Source organism: Mastigoproctus giganteus, chromosome 7, assembly GCF_048544385.1.
Source record: "Mastigoproctus giganteus isolate SK-2022 chromosome 7, ASM4854438v1, whole genome shotgun sequence".
NCBI classification, from domain to species: Eukaryota; Metazoa; Arthropoda; class Arachnida; order Uropygi; family Thelyphonidae; genus Mastigoproctus; species Mastigoproctus giganteus.
In genome coordinates this window covers 99,221,905-99,245,052 of record NC_143581.1, presented here as the reverse complement: position 1 = coordinate 99,245,052, position 23,148 = coordinate 99,221,905, and the positions used below count along the sequence as shown (strand labels likewise).

The 23,148-nt window shown below is 35.1% G+C and overlaps 1 protein-coding gene across 1 annotated transcript in view; it reads right to left on the bottom strand.

Annotated features, from left to right (window-relative positions):
- Positions 1-3,396: 3,396 nt before the first annotated feature.
- The window catches only part of vito (nucleolar protein viriato), a 97,054-nt gene continuing 77,302 nt past the window's right edge, over positions 3,397-23,148 (bottom strand). Inside the window, exon 6 of the mRNA XM_090378389.1 lies at positions 3,397-3,553. Within this exon, the coding sequence (XP_090234515.1) occupies positions 3,397-3,553 (157 nt within the window). The remainder of the gene's footprint in view (positions 3,554-23,148) is intronic.

The following is a 23,148-nucleotide window of genomic DNA, read 5'->3' as shown; positions in this document are numbered from 1 at the left end:
CTACAAAGGAAAGTCAGCTTTGTATTCACGAGACTTCATTTATATTTAATGAATTTATTAAGTATTGAGTAAATTGAATCCAATTTTTCAAAAAAGTCATCAAAAGGTGTGAATGCTTGAACCAATTTTTACACAGCGACTCATGATGCATCTAATACAGTATTGAAATTTATAAACCAACCGTTCCTGCTACTGGTGACATTGCCTTGACCTCAGTGTCTAGCTATCCACAGTATAAACGAGACATAAATTGATAAGTATGCAGCATCCTCTTTTCAAATTTGGCCACCTGTTAGTTTTAAAAATTTAGTTAACTTGAATTTTAACATTGTTGTATTTTGTTTTACATTTAGGCCATATGATGAAAATATGAAATAAATCATAATGTATACTTGCTCCCTTCCCTATGCTAGTAGAGGTATACATTATGGATTATATAATATTTTGTTTATTTACATAAATTTTGTCTTTGGTTTTTAAATATTGATGTATTCTTAGTGGATATTGAAATACAGAACATAAATCACAAAAATCTCTTTTGCTCTATCCTGTAAAACCAGGATAGAGTATCCAAGGATTGCCTTTGGATACTTAGGCTATGTGTGCACTTTCATCAAAAACATGGATTTTCAGAAATCCAGCTCGTATATGTATTCATTAAAAAAAAAAAAAAAAAAAAAAAGCAAGAATTGTGAAACTGTTATCCAAAACCACTGGTAGAGTGGAGATTCCTATATGTAGTTTTTTCAGCAATCAGGATCAGAAATAAAATGTTTCAAAAAGCCTCATGTGGTAGCAAAACGACAATAGTTAGTGTGTAGTTGCCACAGATAGGTGGAAAATTTTACTGCTGTTTTCTCTAATTTGGCAGGTTTCACTGTATACTAGTAGTATAAGTGTCTTAGTCCGTGTATAATATCAATTTTAAATAAAATCAAAGTAACAAATGTCACAGACATCAAACAAAAAAAATTAGTCACTTGTGGGGCACATAACAGATTAAATACATATCTTCACGTTCGTCTGCTTACGGCAATGAAGTTAGAGTATAAGGGTAGCCTGTTTTCTCTAGTTATCTGTATACCAACTGTGAATGAAGCAAAGGGTTTCTTCATGAAAGATTTGGTACAGAAAAGATTTGAGTGGAAAAAAAGGAGTGATGTCATTTGGAGTTCTAAAGAACATCCCATTAAAGAAGTAGATCAATTTTTTTTTGTTGGTGTTTCAGAAAGAACAGTAATAAGACAGTTTTTAAGGAATATTGCAAGTCAAAATCAACAGCAGAATTTAGACTGGAAGTCTGTGTTAAACTGATCACAATCACTTTAGCTACAAAAATTGCATATAGTAAATTAAAATCAAATCGGTGTAATGTCAGGAGTGGGGATGGGTCCCTCAAGGATCAGTTCTTGGACCACTCATTTTTCATTTTCATAAATGATATTGACAAAGGGATAGCAGATGAGGGATGATGTGGCAACTATGTTTTAATGCTGCTAAATGCAAGGTCTTACTTACACTTGGAGAATAACAACCCACAAATAAATTATATACTTGGTAGGGTTAAATTAAATACAGCAGACCAGGAAAGGGATCTGGAAGTTACAATACAAACAAACAGGAAAGTCCATGGTGTTTTATCGAATGCTATCCTGTAGAAACAGGGAGGTCCTAATCCCACTGTATAAGGCAATTGTAAGACCACATCTAGAATAGTGTGTTCAAGCATGGAGACTCATCTGAAAAAAAGACATCGAGCTTATTGAACAGGGTCCAAAGATGGACAAACTTGAACAGTGAGTTTGACAAAAGGACAACCGCATGAGTAAAGACTGATTATGAGGACTACAGAGCTTGGCAACCAGATACCTCAAAAGTTTAAAAGCCTCGAAAGAGATTAGTAAAATGAATGAAGGTGGAATTCTCACTATTATAAAGGATTGCAGAAATAAGGGCCATAAATTCAAATTACAGGGATTAAGGTTTGGATTAGATTGTAGGAAGTTTTCTTTTAGCTAGCGAGTCTATTGTTGGAACAAATTTCCCGAAATGGTAGTTGAGGCTGACAGTTTGAATAAATTCAAAGTTCAACTGGATAGTTACATGTGTGAGAAGGAAAGCATAATTTATCTACTTGGTGGTTTTTTTTTTTTTTGCTAATGCAGCAAAAGCCTGTGGCTTCCTTGCATGATATGGTGAATATTAATTACTATACTATACACTAAAAACAATTTTGAACATGACAAGAACTGTTTTAAACAGTATATGTTTTAAAAAATATATCAAATGATTTCTGAGAGAACACTGCAAAGAGAATTGCATAACATAGTTATCTTGAGTCTGTCTGGGTCTGCAAAATAAATGTCTATTTATACTCTGGACAGCCAAAGACTGATCACTACAATTTCAGTGTGACTGTTTCATTGCAGCTAATATTGTTTAGTGTTACAAAAAAAATATGTATTTATTTGTTACTATTTATACAATTTCTTTGGCTTCCTTTAATTTTTTTTATTCTTAATTTTATATTTCTTCTGTTTAAGTTTTCTTTCACTGAAGAGGTAGTGCCCAAGTTTACAATGTTCAGCCTTTTTTCCCATCACAGCAGCCAGCTATGAGCAGTGCACTTTTTTGTGGCAGCACACAGGCTCAATCTCGAAATGTGACTTTACATACATCCATGCACGTTACTCCAGGACCACAGCTAACCCCTTAACTAATCTGAACAGCTGCACATAAAAATACTTGGCTAACAAGACTAAAAATTGGACTGTCGATGACTGGAAAGTTGATGCAGTTTGACAAATCCAATTGTTAATGCCAGGCACCAAGGAAAAGGAATAATGCATTTCATTCAGGGTGGTGAGTCAGTGATGCTTTGGGGAAGAACTGGGTTTCCTACTTGAAATATACCAACCAAGATGAAACACACTGGATGATCACTGGGTGCCTTTTGCTGTGGTATTTCTATGACATTCATGATTTGAAATACTCCAGTATTCTAGGATAACAACTGTCCAGTTCACAAAGCCTCTACTGTTTTACCCTGGCTCCAGAAAATGGTAAGGTGTTTAAATTGGCCGACCAAGGCGTCGCCAGACTTACATCCTATGGAGAATATAAATGGGACTTGAATGGAAAGTGAAAACGCAACAAAAACAATATCCACAAAAATGATTTTTGAGCTAAACTGTTTTCAGAATGGCCTAATATTGAGATAAACTACTTAAGAGATCCAGTTGAATCCCTGCTAATGGGAATTCATGAAGTGATTCATGCTAAAGGAGGTGTTACATTATTAACTGAAAAAATTACATGGATGACTAATTTTTTGTCAGGCGTCTATATCAATTTAATGATAAACTAATATTGTTTAGTGTTACAAAAAATATGTATTTATTTGCTACTATTTATACAATTTCTTTGGCTTCCTTTGATTTTTTTATTCTTAATTTTATTTTTCTTTTGTTTAAGTTTTCTTTCACTGAAGAGGTAGTGCCCAATTTTACAATGTTCAGCCTTTTTTCCCATAACTTTCTTGAAAGTTGGCAAACTGGAAGGGACAAAAATATTAATGTAAGATTTTAAAATATGAAGGTTTCAAGCATTTATACATAACTATATAGTCACACCTTATAATATCAATATTAAAAAATTTTTAAATCACAAATTCTAGTCTAGCTTGATGCATCACATCAGCCAACAAAAAATATCACAGCTTTCTATAAGCTTCAAGAGAATATCTGCTTGAATGACTTTAAGAGGTCATATTTTGCAAGTTTCCATTTTCAATTGATATATCCTTTATTTTATATATAAATGAACAAAAAAAAAAAAAAAGGTTAAAAATAAAAAACGATAGTCTTTCTAAATTATATAATTTCCTATGTAGTATAATAGACCAGGCAATCCTTTGAATTTTATGATAAGGAACTTTTAGAGGATGTTTACCTTGATTCTTCTCAATTTCTGACTTGGAATTCTTTATCACAATTATGGTATCTGAAAGTTTTTTTTTTTTCTTGATTTTGTGGGAATTCTTTTGGAGAAGCTGCCTTTTTGAAGTTTTTTTAGCTGCCTCTTACTCTAAATTATTTAATTATTCCGTAATAAGCATTGGTTTATCACGTTGTTAACCTTGGTGTTAAGTTCTAAGTTCAGAGGCTGCTCATCTCCTTGGGTTTCGTCATATCTTGTGACCAAGCCTCTTGAATAGGAGTGTGACCATCTGACTTCCTCTGTCTACCAAGACAAAGTCTTCCTAAAGAAGCAGAACAATTCAGATTAATTACAGGGAATTAGAGGAAAGCAGTTTGTGAGCATTGTTCAAACTTCAAAGTGGAGTTACCGGCCATCTCTAGAACATCGGCAATGACTTCTTTGATTTGGCATTCAAACTGGAGAAATCAATGGCCACAATCATTTCGGCACCATTGAGGATGTAATTTTTTACATACTTTCAAGCCTCCAAAAAAAATAAGCAGAATGATCCTATCCAAAATCTTTCATGCTTCTCAGATAATGTCTTAAAATATAGCAATCACCCTTTTTCCTGTGGGCAAGAATGCAACCTTGATATTGTGGTCATCAGCAAGGTGTAGAGGATGTCCAAGAGCAACAATGCTTTAAACAGCAGATTCTTCTGCCAGCAACGAGAAGCTTGTGAATCACTTTTCAGAAAAAGTCCAAGTTATTCAGTCTTTGGATTTCCAGATGACACGAAATCTTCCTTTAACTCCTGTATGCTGTTTTTAGTATGATAAACAAAGGATTTCAGCCTGAAATTACCTGTAGCATTTGATCCAAACAAAAGGACTAGTCTATCCTTGAAATCGGATACTGACAACTCCTATTATTTTTGTTTTTCCCCAACCATACTTATATGCTATTATGACATATCGGAACAATGCACCCACCTGCAGGATCAGCACAACTCTGAGGAAGATTGTTCTAAGAAAAAAGAAGCAAATAAAGATCCTTCATCACATATGACATCACTATCACTATAAAATGCTACATCTCTTTTTGCATTTCCTCCTATGCAAACTTCCTTATTTTGTTTGCAAATATCTGATTCCATCATGTTTTCCTGCTGACTGAAAATCGAATGTACACAATCATGTTACTTTTTCAGATTTTACAGTATGTGGAAAATCTTGTGCACGTCTAAAATTTTATATTGTATTTCTATGGTATCTTACTTAAAGACAGTGTTAATTGGGTTTATACTACACATGCTATTTATCCTGCATTTTTATTTTGCAATGTAGACCCCAGTACACTTGACAATTTGTTAATGAATGTATGTAGAAATTCACAAAATTAAAAAAAATCCAAATGTGACATTACTATTACTTTTTGAAAAGTAAAAAAAAAAAGATGGAGAAAAACTGTATTTCTGGAAAAAAAAAAAAAGACAGAAAACTTTATTCCTACTGTATTATGCTGGTGACAAGTGTCACAGCATAATATAGTATCAAAAGATAGATTCTGTGTAAATCTGGTGAGTTGGCAGCTATGTGATCATAGTATAATGTACATTGTTTGCTTGTGAACTCTGCGAAGAAGTATCAAAAGCTGCAAAGAGGTATCACTGCTGCTCCTGCCCAGCCAGCACTTCCGTAGTCAGGTGGGCAGGAGCAGCAGTGTGTAGCACACGCTTTTTGATTAGACCGAGGTTTGAGCCTGTGACCACCAAATACGGAGGATGCGGAAAGGTCAGGGAATGACCACCGCATATCCCCGGAGTAATATGGCCTTAGTTGCTAATGCTCCTAAAAACCAAATAACAAACTTGTTCCTTCAATTTCCTTCCAACAACTTATAATCTAAAATAAAGTAATTTCCCCTGTAAAGCATATTAAATTTTTAGAAGTACACTGCACAAAGCTTCACTCTACCATTCTAACAGCCTTCTTGGTTTATGAAGTGCAACCGTGCTTTTGTTCGTAATCTGAGTGCTATACAGAAATACTTTGCCATCTCTGTTCTGCCCAACTTTCTCTGTGCTTTGATCTTTTATCTCAAAATTTGGCCTTCAAGTCTATCACGTTAGACAAATATTTTCCCATTAGGTTGGTAAATGCCAGCTTGGACATTCTATTGTGTCATCTTAACAGGAAATGTAGGGGCAAACTGAAATTATTCACTGACCAGTGACTTCCTCAATATCTGAGACATTCTTCAGTGGAAAATCCTACCCAACACCACCAGAGCCACTCTCTACGTCTAAATAGATTTGTTTCTTCATTTGTCAACATTTGCACCCAGCTAGCTACCTGCTTTAATCTTGATCCTGATGTCTAGCTTCACAACAAACTGTACAGAAAAACTATTTCAGACTCACTGATAGCAAACTTCTGACTTTAGCAGACAGACCTGTTATCTACAGTTTTAATGAGCTTTGTACATTTATAGGCAAGCCTCACTTGCCTATTTTATATGTTATTGTTATCTTTTATTCAATGTAAACTTCTCTAGCTTGTCTGTAGTGATATTCTGCTCTATTTATTGTTATTGTTTTTTACAGAACGATATATATAGTCTGACCTATATATAATGAAATCGGTCGTTCCCTTGGGGGGGGGGGAAGAAGTTTTGTTATAAATAAATGACCTTTTCAACAATAAAAAATTCTGTAAATTCAGAAATTTAGTAAAAGATGGGAAATAAATCGGAAATAATTGGGAACAAATAATTTTTCTAACATTTTATCAATACATACATATTAAGAAATGACTACTTACATGATGCACACAATCCATTAGTACACTTTTAAGAATTATGTCGTAAAATATTTGGTTATTTTTCGTTTTACACTGGATTCTACTGTACACCAGTCATAACAATGTTTGCATTTGTTTAAACACTGAAGGCCTGATGCAAAGTTTCAAATTTGCCAATATTTCTTGTTTTGAAAGGTTTAACATTGCCCTCATTTTCATCCAACCCATTGTCGATAGTCACTAGTTCTGTAAATACACTCCATTCAGCTACTATGGCATTATTATCAACTCCAAAAAAATTCATCAAGAACAATTTTTCCACTATCTTGCTTGGAATTGCAAGATAGTCTTGTAGTAGTTCATCCCTCTCAACATTGTTAATAACCTTTTTAGCAAAACCTGCTTTTGCGAAACAGTTCTTAATTGTTGTTTCCGTCACATCTTGACTCCACACGTTCGCTAACTCTGATATGCACATCTGCAGATCTAGGTTGGCTGGTTTCTATTCTCAGTATAATGTTTTTCAGTATGCACCTTTGGTAGTGCATTTTCAAATTCTTGATAATGCCCTGGTCCATTGGCTGCAGTTAGACAAGGTATTCGGAGGGAAGAAAACAAGCCTCACACTTGTAAGTTTCTAAATTTAGTGAAGATGGGCTGGGCAGACGTTGATTGTGATTTTTCTGTTTTCTTTCGCCATCTTTCTATTGAAATTTAAAATCCACTGCTCAAAAATTTCACTTGTCATCCAAGATTTTTTGTTGTAGTCCAACTCCAATGAATTTACTCCTTTGAAACATCAGGGTTCTCTACTTTTGCCTATTACCAAAAGCTTCAGTTTTTCATTACCAGCCATATTTGCACCAACAAAAACTGTAATTGTCTCCTATTTTTACCACCTAAACATTTAAAAAAATAGACATGTTTCACCAACGTTTAACATGTCTTTCAGCTCTTAACTGTCCGTAATTTTTTCAAAACTGTTTCTTTCCAACGGGTATAGCCTTTTTCGATTGCAACTCCACTGTCATCAGAAATAACTTTTTCAAGTAAGCCATGGCACTCTTTAAATTTGTCCAGCCAACCAGAACTGGCTTGGAATGTTTTATGCCCCAGAAAATATGCATACTCCATAGCCTTTTCTTTTATTAATGGCCCTGACATCAGCAAGTTTTGGTCTCGAATCAACTTCATCCACTTAAAAACTGCTTCATCTATATAATTTCGCAGACATAATTTTGCATGCTTCCGACTAGATCTCGTTTCTTCAAATAGTTTGAAAATAGAAATAAAGTTTATCAAAATTGTTAATATGCTAGTGGCAGGAATAACAAGTTTTTTTTCCCTCAATGCCCTGATATATATATATATCTACATACTTCCACCTTATTCACACTACACTCAAGGATTTCCTCTTAGACACTGTAAGATTATCTGCACAGCAGCCAGAAGAAAACTGATTTAGGGACCACTTACATCTACCATGTAAAGAGAGACAGGTGAAAGTGTAGATGACTCATTTCTTCAGAACAGATGAATTTCCAGGATAAAGGAAAATCATTTTCTCCTAATTCTCTAATAGAATGCTTACAGTAGAAAACAGGCTGACCAGAGCCAATGTCCATGTTGGGAATATGCCTTAATCTTTGCCAATATCTGAGGACACAAATAGCAGTTGACCAGTGCGACTTCTCGGTATAGTAATATATAGGTTATATTTCTTCCTTTTAACCATTGCTGACCCACTGCTGGGCAAAGGCCTTTCCCAAAACCTTCCATCTTTTTCTATCTTGCACCATGGTTGGCCAGTTTCGTACTGCAGGGTTTTACAGACATGACTGTAAAATGTTTTTGCTCTTAATTCATACTTTCTACAGCATCAGCTTTAATGCCTAAAGGCAGAGGTGTAAAAAAAAAAAAAAAAAAAAATTTCTTATATGGAAGTTTTCTTCATTATACAGAAACTGTTTTCAATGCAATGACCAAGGAGAAATAAAAAAAAAAAAGTTCGCTACATAGAAAAATTTGCTATATGGAAGTTCGTTAAGGTCTGACTGTGTGTGTGTGTGTGTATATATATATATATATATATTATATTTGTCGTTCAGTGTTATACTGTATTACTTTGAAGTCACAATGCAAGTTAGGACACGCACCCCTCGTATAACACAGTACTACACCATGGTGTCGCTCTAACACGATTGACAAATTACGGCAATCCTCGCACAACACAATACTTATATAACAGTTTCTGTCTAGAAATATAACAGGTTAGAGAATTGCAGCAAACCTAGTTTTTAAGCTTTTATACGGGGAAAACCCTGTGCTAGATGTAGTTTTTAAACAATCCCATTCTTTTTTGGGAATCCCACTATTCATTCACTAGTCGTCATGCAAAAAAAAAAAAATAATAAATAACTGGGAAATCCTTGTATTTTATTTTGTTGGGAAATTCTTGTTTAGGTTCTGTGCTATTGCACAACTTTTTTGAGACCATAAAAAAATTGACTCTGAAGTGTGCAGTTCATGACTTTTAAAGTTTTTGTAAGGTTGTTTTCGTTTTTATTTAATCATTTACAAACGTTTTTGGGTACGTATTATAAACTTTGTTCTTAAGAACCATATTGGAGTAATTTCTTTATTGTGAATTAAATTCCAGCCCTCAGTTATGGCCAAGGAAAGTAAAAAACACCACTCAAAAGAAACTTTAATTCTCTAGAATCAAAGATACAAATTTTGGATCATCATAAAAAGAGAGAAAAAGGTATGATACGTTATAAAGAGTTTAAATTTAAACAAAGCAACAATCCAGTCCACAAAGAAAAAATTAAATCACAAAATTAGAACTGCTGTTGCTGCAAGATCTTTCATTTCTGCAGATATGACACCTTGTCCCTGAGCACCAATAATTGAGAAATGAAAGGTCTTGCAGCAACAACTTTTCTTCATGCATTAAGAATCTGGAGATAAAGGAACCACTAGGTGGCAGTGATCACAGTGTGCTGAAGTCGATTTACTCAGAGGTAACTACCATCTGGGGTAAAGAGAAGGGTTTTTGCTTTTGTAAAGGTGACTACAGTGGTCTGAGACAGTATTTAAATTCTATACGGTGGGAAAAACTGATGTTACCAACAGCAAATTCAAAATGGGAAGCATTCAAAGAAATAATCTTGGAAACTACTAGAATTTTCATACCAACTAAGAAACAGTTCATGATTTAGGCTTAAATGGATGTCAGATGAACTAATTAGACATGTGGCAGAGAAGGAAAATGCATGGGATACATATAAATGAACAGGTGACACAGAAGCCTAGGATATATATAAGCTGCTCTATAACTAAGTAACAAAGGAGATTAGGCAGGCAAAGGCAGATTATGAGAAATCCTTGGCAAAGGATGCAAAGAAAAACAGAAAAGAGTTCTTTACCTAGGTAAACTCTAGAAGGAAGGGGATGAATCAGATGGACCAATCTGATATCAATGTACAACTGTTGATGATACTGCTCAGGTAGCTAACAAACTAAATGAATATTTTACACAAGGAGTTATTCAGGGAGCGGAATGCCAGAGGTGTATTAAACTCTGGCAGTAAGCTAGATAATCTTGTAATAACAGAGTAAAGTGGAGGAAAAAATTTTAAAGATCAACGTAAGAAAGGCACCTGCAGTGGATGGAATCTATCCAGTTATATTAGAGGCAGCAGCAAAGGAAGTAAGCAAAACCTTAGCCATAATTATGAGAGCTTCCTTGGACTCAGGGGGAGGTACCCATGGACTGGAGATGTGCAAATGTGACCTCAATCCATAAAGGAGAATCAAAGGGAGAGACACAGGTAATTAGACCTGTTAGTTTCACTGCTGTTCCAGAGAAATTAATGGAGGCGCTGGTTAAAGAAGCATTGCAGGATCATCTAGACAAGACTTCAGTTATAGCTCGGACACAGTATGGGTTTGTTAAGAGGAAGTCTTTCTGACCAATTTGATAGGATACTTTGATGTAGTCACAAAGGAACTGGATGCAAAGAATAATTTTGATATCTTATATTTTGACCTTAGAAAAACTTTTGATACTGTTGCACAAATTGGAACAGTGTTGCATTGGAGGCAAATTGCTGCTATGGATAAAGGGATAGTTGGGTGGGGAGAATACAGAGTGGTAATCAATGGACATGATGATGGTATATCAGGCTTAATGTCCAAGTTTGCAGATGATACGAAGGTCGGCAGGGTTGATAATGACACTAATGCAACAGGATCTAGAAAATTTGAGCAGATAGGCTGAGAGGTGGCAACTGAAGTTTAACATTGACAAATGTAAAGTACTGCATATGGGAAGCAGTAACCCCAGAGTAACGTATTAATTGTGTGATACTACACTGACAGTGGTAGAAAGTGAAAAAGACTTGGGGGTAATTGTGCTGGCAGATATAAAGTTTTCTGAGCAGTGCAGACAGTCTGCAAGAGGTGTCTTGTCAATGATATACAGGAATTTTTCTAGCAGGGATAAGGAGGTGATTATCCCCTTGTATAAGGCAGTGGTCACTGTATACGGGTTTGGAGGCCTCATTTTAGGAAGGATGTAGCAAGCTGCTGGAGCGAGTGCAGGGAAGGGCAACAAGATTGGTGAATGGAACAAAGGGGGCAGTCTTATGAAGAAAGGCTTAAGTTTTGCAGATTACAGTGAAGAGACTAGGCACCTGCGAGGTGATCTGATTGAGGTGTATAAAGCCTTGAATGGTTTGAGCATGCTCAATGCTAATGGGATTCTTCCTCTTGCTCAGAATAATCACCTGAGAGGGCACAAATTCAGATTGAGGAAAGAGTTGTAGGATAGATGTGTGGAAGTTTGTCTTTAGCCAGTGGGTGGTTGATTGCTGGAACAAACTTTCACCTGTCGTAGAAGTTGATAGCTTAAACAGATTCGAGGCAGAACTGGACAAACATTTGGAGTGAGTGAATGGGTGAAATGAGAAGGGAGTATGTTTTTTTTTTTTTTTTTTGGCTGATGGCCCTTGCTAATGCTAACAACAGTTCTAATTTTCTGTTAATTTTTCTTTATGGTCCAGATTGTTTGTTGCTCAAATCAACTGGATTGTCCGGTTTGTTTGAGAGATTTTAAAAACCACTTCTCATTACATAACATAATGCAAGAGGGAAAGTGCATTGGTTGATAATGAAGCTGCCAAGAAATATGCACAGCAATTTTAAAAAAAATTATTGAAGAGCACGGAAACACACCACATCAAATTTTCACTGTTGATGAGACAGGTCTTTGGTGGAGGCCCAACAAAACATTTCAAAAAAAAAAAAAAAAAAAGAGAAAACTGCATCAAGTTTTAAGGCATCAAAAGATTTTGTAACTTTACTTATGTACAGTAATGCATCAGGAGATTTTTTTTTTTCCATAAACTTTTTTTTATCAGAGAAAAAACTCTATAATCAATTACTAAAAACAGTTGGCAAACCATAAGATGGAAGCTTGTTTGGAAGACCTTTATGCCAAACACGATCGAAAGCCTTTGAGATGTCAAGAGCAACTACTTGTGCTTCACCGAACCTTTCCACTGAATTAGTCCATAAATGGAATATCACCAGTGGATCGACACTGACGGAATCCATACTGGCGATAGTTGATCAGACGGAAGGTTTCTAGGTAGTTTAAGAGTTGGCTGTTAATTGATTTCTCCATTACTTTAGAAAGAGTAGAAGTAATTGCAATGGGACGACAATTGGATGGGAGGGATTTGTCACCCTTTTTAGGAACTGGCTGGATATGAGAAAATTTCCAAGCAGAAGGAAAAACACCTTTGGAATAAGAAAGTGAAAAAAGGTGGCAAAGAGCAAGAGTAAGTTCTGGAGCACAGATTTTGAGAACAAGTGGAGAAATACCGCCAGGACTTGGAGCTTTCATAACATCAAGATTTGTCAAAATCCTTCTGACGTCCTTTTGATGGAAGGCATTGAATGGAGCAGGTTGGGAATGGTGGGAGGTGTTTTACCAAGATCATTAATATGAGTTGAAAGAAAAATGGGATGCTAGCAGCTCAGCTTTATCCTTGGCTGAAGTGACAACAAAACCATCTGGTTTGGACAGAGGTGGGAGCAGAGATGGGCAAAAGTTGCAACCAGTAGCTTTGGCAAGAGACCAGAATGCTCGGCTACCATTAGGGCAAGAAGCAAGTTTTCTACTCCTAGCCTGTTCAAACTCTAGTTTGGACTGCTTAATAACTGCTTTACAATTGTTGCGAGCTTTGGTGTAGGCAGAAAATGAAACTGAAGAATTAGAAACAAGCCAATTAGGATATGCAACATTCTTCTCTTGAATAGCCTTAGCACATTTATTGGAAAACCAAGGTTTAGATAAAGGACGAGATTTTAAAGTGGAGTGCGGGATAAAGGATTCCATTCCTGCAAGAATAATTTCACTGACACGATCTGAGCAAAAGTTGACATCAGAACTTTTGAAACAGTAATCCGACCAAGGAAAAGAAGAAATCTCGCAGGTCATCCCATTTTGCATTCCCAACCTCTTGTTGTTTGCAATGCCAAACAAGAGGTTGGAAATAGCCATGAGATAAAGACAATCACCAAGTTGTAATCTGAGATGTCTAAAGGACCATTCACTTCAACCATGTACTTAGAAGGGTTGTTTGTGAGAAAAAGATCAAGTGCATTGGCTGTATGGTTAGGCTTGTCAGGTATTCTTGAAGGTAAATGAACAATCTGTACAACATAATTAGTAAGTGCAAAAGCCTCAGCATCTCAACCAGCTGGGTCGGAGCGACTAGAAAACGGAAGCCAGCTGGAGTTGTGAACATTAAAATCACCAAGGAAAATTACCTCACTGTTAGGAAATTTGGACTGGAGAAAGTCAAGTTGCAAAGAGAGGAAGACAGAGCTCCAAGTGATTAGTGGAGTTGGGAGAATGGTAGAGACAACAGATGAATTTGACACAATGAAGTAGAGAGATTTTAAGCCAGAGAAGATCGAAGTGAGGAGATTCCAAATTACCAAGTCTCTGACGGGGAATATCTGAATGGACATATGCACAGGTATCACCTTTGAGGCGAAAGGAATCATACAGCAAATAGTTTGGGCAACTGAGATGAGCAGTAGTTGAATCAACCGATAACTGTGATTCTGTCAGAAAAAGTACATGGGGTTTGGCAAACTGCAAGTGGAAATGGACAACTTTGAGATTAGAATTGAAACCAGGTATATTTGTGAAATGAATTAGGAAATGTTTGGAGGTTTAGATCTTTTTGCAGGTAAGCTTACTCTATTAGTTTGACAATTCACTGTGTATTCAATGGTGAGAAAGAGTGGGGGGGACATGCTGTATGAAGTAATGACATTTTTGGATATGGCATACATGTGGTAAGAATATACCCAGATCCTTGACATAACGTGGTCTCGGCAATGCCCCCCCCCCCCGGCATACACAGTACTTCGATTCCCTCCAGTTACTATCTGGCAGAGTAGTATTAGCAAGACTCTGCCAGATAGTAACTGGAGTAATTGGTAACTCTTTAGGAGACTTTCGGACTTGCTACTAGCTGGTCTGGAAGTCTCCTAAAGAGTTACCAATAGGTTCGGTGTACTAACTAGCAGCCGTCCTGCGAACACCATTTTAGAGTTGTACCCTCGGAATGTAAGGAAGATTGAATCTCGCCATGATGTTCATCATAACCTCAAAAGTCAGTCTTAGTGCATGATGGAAGAGATGGGGAAGGGTTGACTGGAACTTAGCTCTGGAGACTAAACATGGGTTCCACCACTTCAAGCCTCCAATAAGCAAAGTGGTGGCATTGCACCGGTTGATGAGTCATCTACCCCCTAGTATTTCCTGGTAACACAGAGGGGTGGCTCTCCTCTATGTGGCGTGGGCACCACACCTCAACCCCTGGTTTAAGTTGGTTCATACCTGGATGGTCATCCACAGTGTGCTTATGCATGGGGGTTATACCCAGGATTACTAACAGTCCCACCATTGTGAAGGTGTTAGCAGAGCATTTGGCTGTCACAGACCATTGACTTCACCGAAATTGGGTCTGCTTGACTTGAATGTCATTCGAATATCAGTTCCATCAGCGTTTTAGTCTCCCAGGTAGTCAATACAGCTTGTCTGGCATATCTGAGAGAATGTCTGTGACATCCTCAAGGACCATTACATGATAAAACCTGTGCTTAGTGTATAGATCCTCTAATCCTCCTGCAATGAAAGGTGTAAATAAAAACACGTTACTGGTATAGTGGAAAACATATATAAAAAGCTTGAGTAACTCTCAATTTATTTAAAGAATGGCTTCTAAATTCTTTTGTGCCAGCTGTAGAAAAACTATTTAAAGCAACAAAATCTAGATTTCAAAGTTTTATACTATCCAATAATGCGCTAGGCCATTCAAAAGATTTAAGTCATCCAAACTTTGAAGTAATGTTCCTACTACCTAATACAACTTCTTTAATTCAGCCATAAGATCAAGACATTATATCTACCTTTAAAACTCAATACATCAGTAATTCATTACAATGGATTTTGGAAAAAACTGATTTCTAATCCATTGAATTGATGGAGACATGGAAACATTTTTCATTTGTTGACCGTATCGCAATCATAGCTTTATCTCTCGAAGTAAAACCATCAACATTAAATGCACGTTGGAAAAATGTATGGCCAGAGTCTGTTCATTCAAGAAATATGGTTGAACCAACCGAAAACGGAATCAGTGCAATAGTAGAACTTGCTAATTTGGTAGGGTGGAAAGGTTTTGATGATATGACAACTGAAGACATTCAAGAAATTATTGGTAGGAAAAAAAAGAGGCCGGCCAAGTGGATTTGGTGAAAATGCTGTCGCGGGTAAACCAAAGTTCAGAGGATGATAGTGCAGATCAAAATTCTTAAGTTCCAAATTTTACTTTAAAAAAGAATACAGGAAAGCATAAACTTAGCCAAGCAATTAGATTCTTATTTTTCCCAAAGTGGGATCTGCAGCCCCTGGGGGTTGCGTAGACGAGTTCCAAGGGGTCTGAAAAACAGACCCTTTGGAACTGGTCAGATTATTCTTTCTATATATATATACAGTAAATCACTGCTATTCGCGGTAGTTGATTTAATATAAAATGAAACCTAAAAAAATGTGAATTTTAAATCACCGTGAACATTTTCCGCCATAAAAAACATGGGCGTGGCTAAAATCATCTTTCCCAGTCAAAACAGCGCTCTTGGTGGGGGAGAGGGGTGACAAAAATCGCGAGAGCGGATGTTTCTCGCTAATCCTTGTTGAGTATGTGCTATGCGCTTGTCATGGAAGGTTTTGCCATTTGCTTTTAATTTATATGCTTATAAATTGAATAAATTTATCAATTTATAAATTGATATGCTTACAAAAGTGAAAAATTACCGTTTTGCAGTGTGTTGATGTAAACAGACTTTTTCGAGTGTGTTAACGGAAGAAAGTGACTTTATTGTGGACAAATTCTTTTCTAACCCCTACAAAAATATGGCTACGAATAACAAGGGAATTGTGGAAAGATCAAAGAAGGTGATGACATTAGCGAGTAAAATTCAGTTATTAGACAATTTCTAATGTTGAAAGTGTCTCGTCAATTGCAAAACATTATAAAATCAATAATTCAATGGTACGATCAATCAAGAAATCGGAAGGAAAAAATCCGCCGTAGTGTCCGTGAAAATGCGCTAACTGTTTCAAAAATTTGCTCTGTAACTCGTGATGTTAAATTAGAAAAATCTTTAAATCTGTGGATAGAAGACCAAACTCAAAATAAAATTCCGTTAAGTTCACTCATCATTTGTGAAAAAGCAAAACACCTTTATCAACACTTGCGAAACTGGTGATAGCACTGGCGCTGGTTTGAAATTTCTAATAAATATTACATTTAATATTAAATTGTTTCTTATTTTCATTTCGATGCCTTATGCTTGCATTTCGCCATGTACATAGTCATATTATGAAGGTACATATAATACATACGGAGACAAAATTTTAGACTATGGGAGCCATAACTCAGTATTCGCGTTTTCGGTATTTGCTGTATTTCTCAGGAACGTAACCCCCGCAAATAGCGGGGATTTACTGTATAGCAAATTGATGGTAAAGTTTTTATTATATATTTATGTAAAAACAAGATTAAAGTTGAGTTGTTTTAAGGTGGTAGATGACTTCCATCAACCGGTGAAATACCACCACTTTGCTTATTGGAGGCTTGAAGTTGTGAAACGCATGTTTGGTCTCTAGAGCAAAGATTAAAGTTGAGTTGTTTTAAGGTGGTAGATGACTTCCATCAACCGGCGAAATACCACCACTTTGCTTATTGGAGGCTTGAAGTGGTGAAACGCATGTTTGGTCTCTAGAGCAAAGTTTCCGGCATCCCCCCATACTTCTCCTTCAACCCATGCACGGTACTAAGTACTATAGGTTTTGATACCTTTCGTGTTTGGGGTTTTCATAAAAAAAAAAAAAAAAAAAATTTTCTTTTCAGAAAACCCCGTGTTCATACACATATATGAACACAGGGTTATTTATATGTATGTATATATATATATATATATACATACATGAAATATGAAAATGAAGAAGTGGAAGGAAAAAAATGAAGTGAAAAAAAAAAAGGAAAAACAGTACATGTACCTGAATGTGCCAAGCAGCAAAACAGGATACATGTATATAAATAAGTGTCACAAATGAAAGTAAAATAAAATAAAAATAGATGGAGAAGTTATTAACCACAAAATGCCGAGCCTAGTTGAAGAGAAAATGAGAAAGAATGTTAAGAACCTATAAAAAAAAAATAATCATTAAGTAGAATTAAATCTGAATTAATGCCGAATTAACAGGCTAATCATATGTACAAAAGCTGAAAGAAAAAGAGGGGAGGGTAATAGAGATAAAAATTATAAATTCAAAAATAAAAATTAAATTTTAAAATTATAAAAATATTAAAAATTAAAAATTGGTACATAGATCAGGTATTTCATCAGGGGGCTACACCTGATCATGTACCAAACACTGTTTCTATGCAAACTCATGCTGATGGAGAAGCTATTAAAATGAAATAGATAAAAAAAAAAAATTTATTTAAAACATTTTTTTTTTTTAATCTCCAGAAGCATGAGTGAGGTAGCCCCAACGCAGTGTATTTAGATTAATAAATTAAGTAACGTAGTGTATTTAGAATTAAACTGAGTCAATAGTATGTAAGAACGCAAACACAGTGTGTTTAGTTTAATAAATTGAGTAGAAAGTATGTAAGAACGTAAGTTTAAATGGAAAGTATGTAAGTTAAATAATAATAAATAACAAGGTAGCTTTATAGAAAAAGGAAGCAATGCAAGGTAGGGGAAAGAAGTTAAAAATATAGAGGTGAAGATAGTGAGAATGTCCAAATCACCCTCGTATTACACTAACAGTTCAACGGACGGAAAAACGAAGAGCAGAAAGATGTAAAGAGAAGGAAAAGAGTTTAAAGAATACTAGGCAAGCTGGGTGTGTAAGTACCCAACCTCATAGAGAGGGCCTTGGCTGTGAGAGTGTTAGTAGAAGTGGAAATTAATACCGCTAGCTTGTAGTGTATAATTTGAGTGATAGATATATGAAATATAATAAAGAATATGAAGAGGAGAAAAATTAAATACCTATGATACTTGGCAGAAATAAGTTGAGTTAAATATAATCAAGAAATTAAGATACAAATATGCGATCATGATTAATAAGGTACAATTATGCAAATATGATTAATAAGAATGGAATGTAAACAGAGGGAAAACTATGACAATGATGGTGGAGTTGCTCAGAAGAGAACTATGGGAGCCCTCTGTGGTTAAAATAAAAGAGAAAATAAGATTGGATGTAAGTAATTACTGATATTAAATTACGAAAAATGAAAAGAAAAACTTAGGAAGTGAAAGAACACAAACATCGTTCTAATAGGTGTCATAATAGAAGTCATTACGTGCGATCACTTTCCAAGCAGTGGAAATACTACCACTGCTTCAAATGTACAACTATACAGGTATCGAATTAACCCTAATCAAGGTGGAATATGGTGAAACCGAATTTTTCTTTAATGAAATCAGAGATTTTTTATAATAGAAATTAATAGGAATGTCATTATTGTGAAGTTTGGTATAGAGATCATTTAAAGCACCAGCAAAAAGTGATTGATTGCTACTAATATTAGCCAAACAGAGAATTTGTGTGTAGATTATATTTTTATGAACCTTAATCGAAATGTTAGAGTTCCAATTTGTTAAATAGATAATATTAAAATTAAATTTGCTTCTTTTGTCGAATAGTTCCAAATTATGACGAAGAGGAGGACTATTTAGAGTAATACTTAAATCAAGAAAATTTGCATGTTGGTTGCCAAAGTTTTCTTTATTGAGAGTGAGTTCAGTGGGATATATGGATTTTGCAATATTTTCAAAATGAATGTTGAGAATAAGAATGTCATCAACATAGCGGAATGCATAAAAATTAAGGTTCAGGTTGTTATGAATATATAGATGTTCGTAATAATGAAGAAATAAATTAGATACTATGCTAGAAATTTGTGAACCCATGGGAACTCCTATGGATTGTTTATAACCATATTTACCATCGTAAATATAATTGTTTAGAATACAGAGGTTGATGTAGCTATTCCAAGTAACCTCATCTGTTGGTATAACGTTTTTGTATTTGAGGAACAATTGATGAAATACATTAACAATTGTTGAAGTACATTAACAATCAAGTGATGTGGTAAGGAGGTAAATAAGTTGTGAAGTCATATGTTTCAATACTAAATATGCTGGAATAGGTATTGGAATTAAAAATTTTAATGATACTGTGGTTATTGTTAATGATCCAAGTGGAAGGGATATTAATAAGAATGGTAGTTAACAATTTGAAAAATTGTTTATCTGGATGATAACAGCCACTTTTTTTGGCACTAGTGATGAATCTGAAGCCGACTGGATGTTTATGGAATTTTGCTATCATATACGAGAAAGGTAAAGTAGAATTGCAAATTTTGGTATGTAATTTTTTATGCAAGGCTATAATTTTTTTGATGATTGTATTAATGCCGAGATTACAGCGTAAAAAGGTGGAACTACTTTCTACTTCCTTTTTGAGGGTGGTGTAATAAAATTGCTTGCAAAAGATAGCAAAGTTATTAGAAGCCTTATCTACCGGAGTGATAATAAATTTTTGTTGTAAATCTGAGATGGCTTTTTTTTCAGGTTAAAGTACTTGATATGTGAATTATTGTAAAGGTAGATAGAAATAATTTTTTTAATGTCTTGATATGTAACATTTATCCCATTATAAAAAGCTTCGTGGGGTATTGTATATTTATATGCTAACTTGTTGCAAAAGTTTAAGATATTCAGATAAATATCTTTATATATATTATTGAGGTTGGCCTTATGGACGGGTCTGAATTTAAACCCTTTTTCCATAGCAGACTTTAGTGGAATGTTGTTAATAATGTCCAGGTTGCCAGTAATAATATGTTTATGATGTTGATCAAATTAAGGAGCATATATGGGATCATATGCCAAAGTTTTCAATAAAGAAAACTTTGGCAACCAACATGCAAATTTTCTTGATTTAAGTATTACTCTAAATAGTCCTCCTCTTCGTCATAATTTGGAACTATTCGACAAACGAAGCGAATTTAATTTTAATATTATCTATTTAACAAATTGGAACTCTAACATTTCGATTAAGGTTCATAAAAATATAATCTACACACAAATTCTCCGTTTGGCTAATATTAGTAGCAATCAATCACTTTTTGCTGGTGCTTTAAATGATCTCTATACCAAACTTCGCAATAATGACATTCCTATTAATTTCTATTATAAAAAAAATCTCTCTGATTTCATTAATGAAAAATTCGGTTTCATCATGTTCCACCTTGATTAGGGTTAATTCGATACCTGTATAGTTGTACATTTGAATGGTAGTATTTCCACTGCTTGGAAAGTGATCACACATAATGACTTCTATTATGACTCCTATTAGAACGATGTTCGTGTTCTTTCACTTCCTAAGTTTTTCTTTTCATTTTTCGTAATTTAATATCAGTAATTACTTATGTCCAATCTTATTTTCTCTATTTTATTTTAACCACAGAGGGCTCCCATAGTTCTCTTCTGAGAACTCCACCATCGTCATAGTTTTCCCTCTGTTTACATTCCATTCTTATTAATCATATTCGCATAATTTTACCTTATTAATCATGATCGCATATTTGTATCTTCATTTCTTGATTATATTTCACTCAACTTATTTCTGCCAAATATCATAGGTATTTAATTTTTCTCCTCTTCATATTTTTTATTATATTTCATATATCTATCACTCAAAATATACACTACAAGCTAGCGGTATTAATTTCCACTTCTACTAACACTCTCACAGCCAAGGCCCTCTCTATGTGGTTGGGTACTTTACACACCCAGCTTGCCTAGTATCCTTTAAACTTTTTTCCTTCTCTTTACATCTTTCTACTCTTCGTTTTTCCGTCCGTTGAACTATTAGTGTAATACAAGGGTGATTCGGACATTCTCACTATCTTCACCTCTATATTTTTAACTTCTTTCCCCTACCTTGCATTGCTTCCTTTTTCTATAAAGCTACCTTGTTATTATTATTTAACTTACATACTTTCGATTTACTTTCTACTCAATTTATTAAACTAAACACACTGCGTTTGCGTTCTTACATACTATCGACTCAATTTATTTCTAAATACACTGTTATTTAATTTATTAATCTAAATACACTGTGTTGGGGCTACCTCACTCATGTTTCTGAAGATTAAAACAAATTTTTATTTAAAAATAATTTTTTTTTTTTTATTTATCTATTTCATTTTAATAGCTTCTCCATCAGAATGAGTTTGCATAGAAACAGTGTTTGGTGCATGATTATGTGTAGCCCCCTGATGAAATACCTGATCTATGTACCAATTTTTAATATTTTTAAAATTTTAAAGTTTTTAATTCTTTAATTTTTAATCTCTATTACCCTCCCCTCTTTTTCTTTCAGCTTTTGTACATATGATTAGCCTGTTAATTTGGCATTAATTCAGATTTAATGATTTTTTTTTTTTTTTTTAGGTTCTTAACATTCTCTTTTTTTCTCTTCAACTAGGCTCGGCATTTTGTGATTAATAACTTCTCCATCTATATTTATTTTTATTTTACTTTCATTTGTGACACACACACACACACATATATATATATATATACACACACACAGTGTTCTTAAAATTAAAGTATCCCCACGTAGAGGACTCTCGAGTGAGTTCTAAGACTTGTTCTGAAGAGAAATTTAAACAACAGGTACAGAAAAGAATGCACTTGCCATTTATTGGGGAAAAAAAAAAATTTTACAAAATGTGTCAACAACTGTTTCCATTTGAAGAACAGCATTTTCTACAGCAGAACGTAACATGTCAACTGGAATAACCAGCACATGACATCTAATGTGAAACTCTGTCAGATCATTCAGATCTCCCAGAGTTTCCCATCCTTCCTGATACACCTGGTTCATCAAAAAAATCCCACAACCAGAAGTAGCATGGAGTGAGGTCCAGTGATTGGGGTGGCCAAGATGTCTGTTCGTCTGTAAAGCGTTGCCTTAGCAATCTTGGGACACAATGGTGGATGAGGGGTGGCACACCATCTTGCATGAATATGGTATCCTGAAGGCACCCACTTTGTTGCAGCTCTGGTATTGCAAAATTTGCCAACTTTTCATAATATCGCCATCCTGTGATGGAACAGGTTCGGGGTCCAGTCGGTGTTTACCTATTCAAAAAAAAATATGGCCCAATCATGAATGTGGCTGTAAATCCACACCACACTCACTTTTGGAGAATGCAACAGGACCTCTTGGATAACTCGAGGGTTTACTTTTACCCCAAATGCGATGGTTGTGCATATTCACTTGTCCATTTAAATTATAGTGGGCTTCATGCTTCAAAAGATGTTCCATGGCCAGGTGATATTCACTGTCATTCGCACCAGAAACTGAAATGCGTATGTGAACAAATATCTGCATCACCATGCTTTAGCTGCTGTAGCATGTTCATCTTGTAAGGATAGTACCAAAACACCAAAATGCATTACTAGCCTTACAGTGGAATATGGCATTTCCACTTCACGAGAAACATCTGGCACGCTTACGCTACCACATGGAGATTGACTTGATAAATCCATGACAGCCATAGCCACATCTTCAACATGAGGAGTCCACTCATTTTTGACCTCTTCCTGGTTGAACACCCACGATGTCCTGTTGCTTCAAATTTTGCAATTGTTTTGTGGAGAGCACAAACAGTCATAGGTCCACGCCTTATATACTTCTGACACCAGAATTCTCTAATAGCCACAGCTCCATTTTTGC